Source organism: Schistocerca gregaria, chromosome 6, assembly GCF_023897955.1.
Source record: "Schistocerca gregaria isolate iqSchGreg1 chromosome 6, iqSchGreg1.2, whole genome shotgun sequence".
Classification (NCBI taxonomy): domain Eukaryota; kingdom Metazoa; phylum Arthropoda; class Insecta; order Orthoptera; family Acrididae; genus Schistocerca; species Schistocerca gregaria.
In genome coordinates this window covers 139571384-139584017 of record NC_064925.1, presented here as the reverse complement: position 1 = coordinate 139584017, position 12634 = coordinate 139571384, and the positions used below count along the sequence as shown (strand labels likewise).

Below are 12634 nucleotides of genomic sequence, written 5' to 3'. Positions count from 1 at the left end.
ACAGGTGTACACTTGCACACACACACATATCCATCCGCAGACACAAGCAGACATATTTAAAGGCCTTATCTGAAAACTACCTTGAGCAGTTAAACAGAGAACCAACTCGTGGCAATAACATATTAGACCTTCTGGTGACAAACAAACCCGAACTATTTGAATCAGTTAATGCAGAACAGGGAATCAGCGATCATAAAGAGGTTACTGCATCGATGATTTCAGCCGTAAATAGAAATATTAAAAAAGGTAGGAAGATTTTTCTGTTTAGCAAAAGTGACAAAAAGCAGATTTCAGAGTACTTGATGGCTCAACACAAAAGTTTTGTCTCAAGTACAGATAGTGTTGAGGATCAGTGGATAAAGTTCAAAACCATCGTAAAATATGCGTCAGATGAGTATGTGCCAAGCAAGACCGTAAGAGATGGAAAAGAGCCACCGTGGTACAACAACCGCATTAGAAAACTGCTGCAGAAGCAAAGGGAACGTCACAGCAAACATAAACATAGCCAAAGCCTTGCAGACAAACAAAAATTACGCGAAGCGAAATGTAGTGTGAGGAGGGCTATGCAAGAGGTGTTCAATGAATTCGAAAGTAAAGTTCTATGTACTGACTTGGCAGAAAATCCTAAGAAATTTTGGTCCTATGTCTAAGCGGTAGGTGGATCTAAACAAAATGTCCAGACACACTGTGACCAAAATGGTACTTAAACAGAGGATGACAGATTAAAGGCCGAAATACTAAAGGTCTTCTTCCAAATCTTTTTCACAGAGGAAGACTGCACTGTAAGTCTTTCTCTAGATTGTCACACAGATGACAAAATGGTAAATATCGAAATAGACAACAGAGGGATAGATAAACAATTAAAATCTCTCAAAAGAGGAAAGGCCGCTGGACCAGATGGGATACCAGTTCGATTTTACACAGAGTACGCGAAGGAACTTGCCCCCCCTTCTTGCAGCGGTGTACCGTAGGTCTCTAGAAGAGTGAAGCGTTCCAAAGGATTGGAAAAGGGCACAGGTCATCCCCGTTTTCAAGAAGGGACGTCGAACAGATGTGCAGAACTATAGACCTATATCTCTAATGTCGATCAGTTGTAGAATTTTGGAACATATTTTATGTTCGAGTATAATGACTTTTCTGGAGACTAGAAATCTACTCTGTAGGAATCAGCATGGGTTTCGAAAAAGACGGTCGTGTGAAACCCAGCTCGCGCTATTCGTCCACGAGACTCAGAGGGATCTTAGACACGGGTTCATAGGTAGATGCCGTGTTTCTTGACTTCCGCAAGGCGTTTGACACAGTTCCCCACAGTCGTTTAATGAACAAAGTAAGAGCATACGGACTATCAGATCAATTGTGTGATTGGATTGAGGAGTTCCTAGATAACAGAACGCAGCATGTCATTCTCAATGGAGAGAAGTCTTCCGAAGTAAGAGTGATTTCAGGTGTGCCGCAGGGGAGTGTCATAGGACCGTTGCTATTCACAATATACATAAATGACCTTGTGGATGACACCGGAAGTTCACTGAGGCTTTTTGCAGATGATGCTGTGGTGTATCGAGAGGTTGCAGCAATGAAAATTTGTACTGAAATGCAGGAGGATCTGCAGCGAATTGACGCATGGTGCAGGGAATGACAATTGAATCTCAATGTAGACAAGTGTTACGTGTTGCGAATACATAGAAAGATAGATCCCTTATCATTTAGCTACAAAATTGCAGGTCAGCAACTGGAAGCAGTTAATTCTATAAATTATCTGGGAGTACGCACTAGGAGTGATTTAAAATGGAATGATCATATAAAGTTGATCGTCGGCAAAGCAGATGCCAGACAGATTCATTGGAAGAATCCTAAGGAAATGCAATCTGAAAACAAAAGAAGTAGGTTACAGTATGCTTGTTCACCCACTGCTTGAATACTGCTCAACAGTGTGGGATCCGTACCAGATAGGGTTGATAGAAGAGAGAGAGAAGATCCAACGAAGAGCAGCGCACTTCATTACAGGATCATTTAGTAATTGCAAAAGCATTATGGAGATGATAGATAAACTCCAGTGGAAGACACTGCAGGAGAGACGCTCAGTAGCTCGGTACGGGCTTTTGTTAAAGTTTCGAGAACATACCTTCACCGAAGAGTCAAGCAGTATATTGCTCCCTCCTACTTACATCTCGCGAAGAGACCATGAGGATAAAATCAGAGAGATTAGAGCCCACACAGAAGCATACCGACAATCCTCCTTTCCACGAACAATACGAGACTGGAATAGAAGGGAGAACCAATAGAGGTACTCAGGGTACCCTCCACCACACACCGTCAGGTGGCTTGTGGAGTATGGATGTAGATGTAGATGCACTCAGATGAAAAGATTTCCAATGAGATTATGGGTGCACAGCAGGAATTAACAGACTTCAAACACACAGTGGGAGGTGGAGAAAGATGCATGGGACATTCCATTTCAGAAATCGTTAGGGAATTCAATATTCTGAGATCCACAGTGTCAAGAGTTTGCTGAGAATACTAAATGTCTGGCATTACCTCTCACCAAAGACAACATAGTGGCCGACTTTCATCTTCACTTAATGACCAACAGCAGTGGCTTTTGCATAGAGTTGTCAGTGCTAACAATCAACACTGCATAAAATAACCACAGGAATCAATGTGGGATGTAAAACTTATGCCTCCAGTATGTCAGTGTGGAGAAATTTGGCATTAATGGGCTATGTCAGCAAACAACTGATAACAGCACAACATCGCCTGCAGTGCCCCTCCTGGGCTTATCACCATAAATGTTGGACTTCAGACAACTGGAAATGATGGCCTGGTCAGTTGAGTCCTGATTTCAATTGGTAAGATTTGATGGTAGGGTTACAGCATAGTGCAGACCCCTTGAAGCCATAGACGCTAGATGTCAACAAGTCACTATGTAAGCTGGTGATGACTCCATGACGGTGTGGGCTGTGTTTACATGGAATGGCCTGGGTTCTCTCATCCAACTTAACTAATCATTGACTGTAAATGCTTATGTTTGGCCATTTGGAGGCTATTTGTGGTCATTCATGGACTTCATATTCCCAAAAAATGATAGAATTTTTAAGGACGATAGAGCAGCATGTCACTGGGCCACAACTGTTCCCAATTCATTTGAAGAACATTCTGGGCAATTCAAGTGAATAATTTTGCTACCCTGATTGCCTGAAGTGTATCCAATCGAACGTTTATGGGACATTATTGAGAGGTCAATTCAGGCACAAAATCCTGCATTGGAAATGCTTTCACTATTATGAATGGCTATAGCAGCAGCTTGGCTCAATATTCCTGCAGGGGACTTACAGTAACTTGTTGGGTCCGTGCTATGTTGAGCTACTGCACTATGCCAGGCAAAAGGAGGCCAGACAGGATATTAGGAAGAATCTCATGACTTGTCACTTCAGTGTATAACCATTAATGTCTACTCTTGGTGCTAAAAGGTCATTAATGCTTGTTTGAAATTACATAATATGAGTGTGTGAGGCTAAGACTTAATATGTTAGCCATGAACCACTTTTAGACCTGTTCAGCTTTCATCTGAGGTATATCTGCTATGGCTGAGTTTGGATCTTTGATTAGTATGCTTGTGTCATCATCATATACTAAAGTTTTTGAATGAGAAACAGAACTTTATGTGATATGGATGTTAAAGAGGCATGGAGATTTAAGTTAGAGTATAGAATGATGGTTGCTTCTAACAGTGCCACAAGACTCCCTTTCTTGCAAGGTAGAAATTGACAGATGACACCTTCTGAGGCACTAAAAGCATGACTGACGCTCTTTATGTTATGTTAAATTAAACATGGGTAACTGATAATATGTATGCTGCAGCTGATGAAAGTGTTTTTTATTGGCCAATTTAAATTATATTTATTTATTTATTTATTTATTCCATGTGATCTGATGGCACACAGTGTGTTGCAGATGTCGGAAAATATCATTTAACATTGTTAACATATATTAACATAGGCCTATAGTATCCTAATGTATTATACTGCTCAATGTTTTCAATTTAACACAAACAGCAAGATTAATGTTCTAAGTATTCATTTACAGAGTAAAAACAGTGGCAACAAATACGACTTCATGGCTTTGCTAAATTTTATGTTGTCTTCGATGGACTTAATACTAGTGGGAAGATTGTTGAACAGTTGGAGGCCCCTGTGGATAGCTCTCTTTTTACACAGTTGAATGTGTCTATGTATAACATGCAGGTTTGTGTTTTTCCTGGAGTTGTGTTCATCTATTTCATTATTTTTATGATTCTGGGGTCAGTTGGCACTATGTGGTTTCTGAAAAATTTTAGGGTCTCGAGAATGTAGAGGCAAGGCAGTGTAAGGATTTCCAACTTTCTGAAGATGGGTTTGCAGGAGTCTCTGGGTTTGCTCCCAGTAATAATCCTCATTGCTCTCTTTCCTGTATGTGTATTCCATTTCAGGTTATCTTGAACCCACCGACCCAGGAATTTGAAAACAGTGTCGGTATCTATTGACTGGTTATTTACAGTGACAAATGGCTGAGAGGAATTTGCATTTTGTGTTATGTGAAAGTTCATGGAAGCTGTCTTTTTGGTCTTGATAGTTAATCTGTTGATTTTAGTCCAGTTGCTGAGTTGTTCATCACATTTCTGGAAAATAACTGACATTGACTTATGTTCAGTGTGAAAACTAAAAATCAGCGTAATGGAAAGCCTCATACTTAAATACAGGAAGCCAAATGGAAGAAAATAATCACGCCATTAGGGAAAATGGGAGAAAATGAATAATACACTAGAAGCTGAAAATAGGTGACTGCAAGAGATATTTAAATGTCATTATGTTGAGCCTCCATTACATTTTTTCTCTCTGGCAGACTGTCGAGCCATATCCATGAACAGTGCAAGAGGTCTGGATTTCACATGTGAGAGAGCTGTAAGGGAACTGCTATGGGCTTTCCATCAACACACTATGAATAATGCCTCTCTGTCTTGTGGATTCTTGTGCGTACATCCATATAAGATGAATTTATTATTTATATTGTCAAGAAACTGATGTATGTAAAAAGTAAGTTCATGCTTGCCAAAAAATGAGTAAAGTTAAATATTAAAGCTGGTCTACCAGGAGGTTATAATTACAGTGCAGGTACTCACAGAGGTCCTGTGTGAGCAGTCATTACCATATGGTAGTAAAACCTGGCAGATATTCTAATGTTTCAATGTGGAGCCGATCTATGCCAGCAAAAAATTGGTTCCAGTTTTGGCCACAAGGTGAAAATCTGGTGCTGTGAATGCAAAAAGGATGAATAGAAATGTTTCCATAGAAAATTGATTAGGAACTGTATGTGGGTAGGAAAGGTCAAACGAGTGAAAAGGCAATATGTTGATTTCATTATTAACTGCTGCTTACACAATTTGTTCAATATGAGCACTGCAGGTGTTGACGAGACACTGTACTGTGCCAGATTTGCACATAGTGGCTAAAATAAGAACTCTTTTTTTCCCAGTGTTTATTGTTGCTGCATTAACACATCAACATATCTACCAAGTTTTGCTGCCGTACAATAATTACAGCCCACACTGGACCTCTGTGAGATGCTGCACTTTAATTATAACCATCTGGTCTCTATTATGGAGACCATAAATCTACTAGGTTAATATATACTTACTTACTTACTTACACAAAATAAATTAAGAAACAGAAGTATCATTTTACTAAAAACATATTGATATAACTCAAATATAATATTCACTTAAGTTAAAGTGTTCACATGCTGATAAGCAAAAATAATCAATCTCAAATATCGTTTTACAGAATCTTATTTGCTGTGAAAGATTTATATTTTACATTAGCCATTAAAACTACCTTTTAAGGATGTTGCTATTGTAAATTGCTATTCAGGCTACAACAATGAGAAAAAAAATGCTTTAAAAATAAGCCTACTGTAACATAAGAAAGAGACACAAATGAAAATAAATAAATGTAAAAATGTTAGCAGAAATGAATGAAGTTTTAGTTTGATTTCTCATTTGAATGAGATCATCAGAGGAACAACATTATCTCAGTTGAAGGAGGATGGAGGAGGGAGCCAACAGGATGTGACTTAGCCTTTTTAAGGAACTATCTTATGAGACAGTCCCTTCACTTTCACTAGTTGGGCAAGCATTTGAAATATGCTAAGGGCATAAATAAACAATAAAATAGGATGTGTCAACAAGAATTATCAGCTAGACCTTGATACCATTCATGTGTTAAGAAGTAAGCATATACAGTGCCTCTGAGCAAATGCCAATCAATAGAGTTCTGAAGGACTTTGATAGGTGGCCGAAACCATCTGTATGCTGAAACAGCCACTGAAGTGATGGTATTGTACTGAAAAGTACACTCTATGCTCTATGTTACCAGTACAGACCTTCAGTCAGTTTCTGATTATCCTCACTGACAGCTTGGTGCCTGTCGTATGGACACAAAAAACTGTACAGTGGTTAAACATCAGCTCATCTCACTGATGCTCTCCTGTTTATAGTACAGGGCTTAACGTTATGGGGCTGAACTAGATAGTGGTAGAATGTTTACAGTAAGGTCTGTTATATAAACCACAGGGCAAGAAAACACATTGAAGAGATGTATAGTACACTCCTGGAAATGGAAAAAAGAACACATTGACACCAGTGTGTCAAACCCACCATACTTGCTACGGACACTGCGAGAGGGCTGTACAAGCAATGATCACACGTACGGCACAGCGGACACACCAGGAACCGCGGTGTTGGCCGTCGAATGGCGCTAGCTGCGCAGCATTTGTGCACCGCCGCCGTCAGTGTCAGCCAGTTTGCCGTGGCATACGGAGCTCCATCGCAGTCTTTAACAATGGTAGCATGCCGCGACAGCGTGGACGTGAACCGTATGTGCAGTTGACGGACTTTGAGCGAGGGCGTATAGTGGGCATGCGGGAGGCCGGGTGGACGTACAGCCAAATTGCTCAACACGTGGGGCGTGAGGTCTCCACAGTACATCGATGTTGTCGCCAGTGGTCGGCGGAAGGTGCACATGCCTGTCGACCTGGGACCAGACCGCAGCGACGCACGGATGCACGCCAAGACCGTAGGATCCTACGCAGTGCCATAAGGGACTGCACCGCCACTTCCCAGCAAATTAGGGACACTGTTGCTCATGGGGTATCGGCGAGGAGCATTCGCAACCTTCTCCATGAAGCTGGGCTACGGTCCCGCACACCGTTACGCCGTCTTCCGCTCACGCCCCAACATCGTGCAGCACGCCTCCAGTGGTGTCGCAACAGGTGTGAATGGAGGGACGAATGGAGACGTGTCGTCTTCAGCGATGAGAGTCGCTTCTGCCTTGGTGCCAATGATGGTCGTATGCCTGTTTGGCGCCGTGCAAGTGAGCGCCACAATCGGGACTGCATACGACCGAGGCACACAGGGCCAACACCCGGCATCGTGGTGTGGGGAGCGATCTCTTACACTGGCCGTACACCTCTGGTGATCGTCGAGGGGACACTGAATAGTGCACGGTACATCCAAACCGTCATCAAACCCATCGTTCTACCATTCCTAGACCGGCAAGGGAACTTGATGTTCCAACAGGACAATGCACGTCCGCATGTATCCCGTGCCACCCAACGTGCTCTAGAAGGTGTAAGTCAACTACCCTGGCCAGCAGGATCTCCGGATCTGTCCCCCATTGAGCATGTTTGGGACTGGATGAAGCGTCGTCTCACGCGGTCTGCACGTCCAGCATGAACGCTGGTCCAACTGAGGCGCCAGGTGGAAATGGCATGGCAAGCCGTTCCACAGGACTACATCCAGCATCTCTACGATCGTCTCCATGGGAGAATAGCAGCCTGCATTGCTGCGAAAGGTGGATATACACTGTACTAGTGCCGACATTGTGCATGCTCTGTTGCCTTTGTCTATGTGCCTGTGGTTCCGTCAGTGTGATCATGTGATGTATCTGACCCCAGGAATGTGTCAAAGTTTCCCCTTCCTGGGACAATGAATTCACGGTGTTCTTATTTCAATTTCCAGGAGTGTATTTGATGAGTATGACACAAAGTTCATGAGTATATCAAAAAATTTGTTCAGATAAACCAGAGAGAGTAATTAGTACAGGACTGACAATATATTTCTTGATCAGTATGGGTCTGTCTATACAGGAGGGTCAGAAACCATCTGAAAGGCTTGTAAGGGTGTCACAGGGTAGGTCCTGCTGAGAAATAATTGTTTAAAAACAGTTTGATACATTGTGTTGTTCCTGAATTAATTAGCATTGAAGTCAGTCAATCAGGCTATTATGTATGCAAATTTAAGTGACCCACCAGAGACAGAACACGAAAATCAATACGATTATTCACTGGTATGGTTTACATGTAATGAAATAAGGAAACGGCAATTGTCAAGATAAAGATCACTGTCGTGGAAACTAAAGGACAGAGGGCTGGTTCGTATTTACATTCAAGAGGTGCAGTTTCCCATAATGGAATGTAGTACTGCTAGCTACTGAACAACAATTTTCTACTTCAAGGAGAAAAAAAAAAACGACAGGAAGGTTGGTAGGAGGAATGGGGCAAAAAACTCAGACCCTTGGCTAACAGGAACACACATGATATATGATGGGTTCTTTCTAATATTAGGAGTCCTGTGTCACATTTTAAGTGGTTCTCTCAGAATACTGTGCTCCTAAATGTAAGAATGGGCCAAACTCTCTAACCATTTACGATTTTAAAAATTTGATACATTGAATTTTCCTTTACACACAGTAGCAAAAGATACAAAAATGTTTCAATTGAATATTATTTGTAAAAATGTGTTCCTAATATTGTCAATTGTATTATATCAGGATGTTCTGGCAAGTATCCTGCTCCACTATGAAGAACTGTTCCAGCAAAAGAAATAGTGTGTAAGGTTGGATTAGATATAATTCATGCTACTTATTTTGGTGCGGACACTGTGGGAGGGCCAAGGTATGTTGGCAGAGAATTTGCAGCATCTACTAGTTGGGAGTGCATGTTTACACTGTGGTGCATCCACCTGAAGGTGTCATGGGCTGCCCAGAATACACAGCCTAACAAAAATCCTGATGGCATCATCAAGACAATTGAATTATCTTTCAATAGGCCATTGACTGCCTGTATGACCTTTAAGTCAGACATGTTTTAATAACTGATGTGTATTATTATTGATAAAGTCTGTTTCAGGTACTGTAATATATATTAATGGGAAATAATGAACTTTAAAATATAGAAGAGTCAGAACAAGAGTTCATTCAAAGTCATTTCATAGCATGCAGTAGAAGTTGCAATATTTCATTTAGCTTTCCCTGCTAGCTGGAAAGAAGTGCAGAAGAGTTGGATGTTTGGGCATAGTAGTAGCACAGCAGATCCAGATCACCAGAATGAAGTAGCACGACAATAATTAATCAAGAAGAGACATTTGAGGCAACAGATGGCAATCTAGAATGGCGTCCAAGGCATAGTCATGGTATATAAAGTACATCCACTGCTTTTACAAAAGACATTCACAAATTTTACACTGAACAATGTTTTGGAAGCAAACAAAGTTTGTTGGTTCCTGGACATCACGAAAATCCTCTTTGAGTGACCTATGAAAAGAATGGCGTACAGGCAGATTAATCCAGTTCCTGTGGCCATACTATTGATTTGTCTCAATGGAACTATAAATTATTTTTTATAAAGCAAGAAACAAAGTTAAAAAAATTGTGGTGAAAAGTTAAAGATCAAATGGCACACCACTCAACACTTTCATGGAAAATTTAGTGGAAGAAGAATGAGTTTGAGCTCCAAAGCTTTATGCTAAGCAGACTTTCTAGCTTCTATTGAGACTTACCACAACACTCCTATATCTTGCATCTTTGTTTCTGATCCTGCTACAAAAATTTCAAATCACTTTATTGTTCTTCTGCCATCATATGTACTTCTTTTAATATTGGATCTATTGGGCACAATAGAAAGACACACTTGTTCTCACAAATATCTGTAGACTACACTTAAAAATGCACTGTACCTTTTCATCTGGATACCACTGAAGAGCTCCTATCATTGCTTCATTCTTGAAGTGGCACTTCAGAAATGAAGGCACTGAAAGTGATAATGGTTGTTCCAGGATGACAAAATAGTTATCAGTCACAGAAAATGAGTGCATATAGGATGGATGTAACCTCCATCTTGAAGGAATAGTTCCAACAATTGTAGCCTGTTCAAATGAGTTCACACATTCTGAAATATAAATTTTTTTGTTATTATTTACATTTGGGTAATTTATTTCTAGAGAATTATCTATAGGAATAGAAGATAAATAAGAGATTTGTTGAATGTAATGTATGTCAAGTATATTCATTTTTTGCAAAATGTCTTATTAAAAATAAATATTAATTCAGGATGAACAGTGATTTGTACAACTATAGTTCAAGACACAATAATAATTTCTGTGCCTAGGATTAGCAGAGAGTTTTGATCTAACACACTTGAATAAGCTTACAGCAGTTATTGGGAAACCCTGCAATTTCAAGTACTTGTTTACAATATTTATTATTAAGTGCTGTTGCAAATTATATAACTATATAGATACAATGATTCCAACATCTATCCACATCCAAACTCCTGCTAGCAGCATCAAGAGAAGTATGTTTATTATAAACTATGATACATTCTTTTATAATGTACAAGGTATGTCCACAAAGTAAGTTCCATTTGGTTACATAAAACAAAAGTATACAAACACAGAAAAAATATATATTGTACAAAAATCTACAACTATTAAACTACTTTTCTACATTGTTGTTGTTGTGGTCTTTAGGCCAGAGACTGGTTTGATGCAGCTCTCCATGCTACTCTATCCTGTGCAATGTTCTTCATGTCCCAGTAAATATTGTAACCTACATCCCTCTGAATCTGTTTAGTGTATTCATCTCTTGGTCCCCTCTATGATTTTTACCCTCCACACTGCCCTCCAATATTAAATTGGTGATCCCTTGATGCCTCAGAATATGCCCTACCAACCGATCCCTTCTTCTAATCAAGTTGTGCCACAAATTTCTCTTCTCTCCCATTCTATTCAATACCTCCTCATTAGTTATGTGATCTACCCATCTAATCTTCAGCATTCTTCTTTAGCACCACATTTCGAAAGCTTCTATTCTCTTCTTGCCCAAACTATTTATCGTCCATGTTTCACTTCCATACATGGTTACACTCCATAAAAATACTTTCAGAAACGACTTCCTGATACTTAAATCTATACTTGATGTTAACAAATTTCTCTTCTTCAGAAACGCTTTCCTTGCCGTTGCCATTGCCATCTACCTTTTATATCCTCTCTACTTCAAGCATCATCAGTTATTTTGCTCCCCAAATAGCAGATTTCATTTACTTCTTTTAGTGTCTCATTTCCTAATCTAATTCCTGCAGCATCACCCGATTTAATTTGACTACATTTCATTATCCTCATTTTGCTTTTGTTGATGTTCATCTTATATCATCCTTTCAAGACACTGTCCATTCCGTTCAGCTGCTCTTGCAGCTCCTTTGGTGTCTCTGACAGAATTACAATGTTATCGGCAAACCTCAATGTGTTTACTTCTTCTCCATGGATTTTAACTCCTATTCTGAATTTTTCTTTATAGTTTACAAAATTTTGTAGGTACTTTTCATAGCGTGCCCCAAGTTTTTGCACGCCTTCTTCATAGAAGGTTGCTGCCTGTGTATTCAACCATGTGGTAACATGTTCTTTCAGATCATCATCATCATCATCATCATCATCATCATCATCATCATCATCATCATTATCATCCTCATCAAAGTGTTGGCCACCAATGACAGATTTTAGGTGTATAAAGAGATGAAAGTTGCTAGGAGCGAGGTCCAGGCAGTGTGGAGGATGATTAAAAGTGTCTCAGCAAAATTCCCATAAGAGTTGTTTGGTCACATGCACCACGTGAGGGCGGTCATTATCACGGAAAAGACAACACCTTTTGACAGTAATCCTCAGTGCTTGTTCTGTATTGTATGGAGCAATTTCTTAATGGTCTCGCAGTTACTGTGTGCATTGATTGTTTGGCCTCGTGGTAAGAAATCAATCAGCATATTGCCTTTTCTGTCCTAAAAAATGGTGCACATGATTTTTCAAGGTGTCAACATTTGCTTAGGCTTAACCATCATTGGAGATGAAATGTGCCTCCATTCCATTGATTGCTGTTTTGTTTCAGGGGTGTCATATGATATCCAAATTTCATCTCCCATAACTATCTGAGAAAGAAAACCATTGCCTTTTTCATTGTAGCATGTGAAAAACTGGAGTGCACTGCCCATCTGTTGTTTTTTGTGTTGTTCAGTAAGAATTTTGGGTACCCAACATGAGCAAAGTTTTCGAAATTTCAGATTTTCAGTAACAATTTCATGAATTAGTGATCATGGAATTTGCGGAACTTCTATAGCAAGGGCACTAAGTGCCAACTTACGGTTGTGCTTAATCTACTCTTCAACTGTGTGAACCAGTTTTTCAGTAACCACAGACAGGCGTCCATTTAGTTCTTCATCATGCACTTGATCACATCCTTCATTGATCAGTCTGACTCATCTTGTAACCATTTAATCA

The 12634-nt window shown here is 40.0% G+C and overlaps 1 protein-coding gene across 4 annotated transcripts in view; it reads right to left on the bottom strand.

The window, feature by feature from the left end:
* The window catches only part of LOC126278180 (carotenoid isomerooxygenase), a 323874-nt gene that overhangs the window by 24553 nt on the left and 286687 nt on the right, over nt 1-12634 (bottom strand). For all 4 annotated transcript variants that reach the window (XM_049978088.1, XM_049978086.1, XM_049978089.1 and 1 more), the window contains one exon: nt 10046-10257. In XM_049978088.1, the coding sequence (XP_049834045.1) occupies nt 10046-10257 (212 nt within the window). The remainder of the gene's footprint in view (nt 1-10045; nt 10258-12634) is intronic.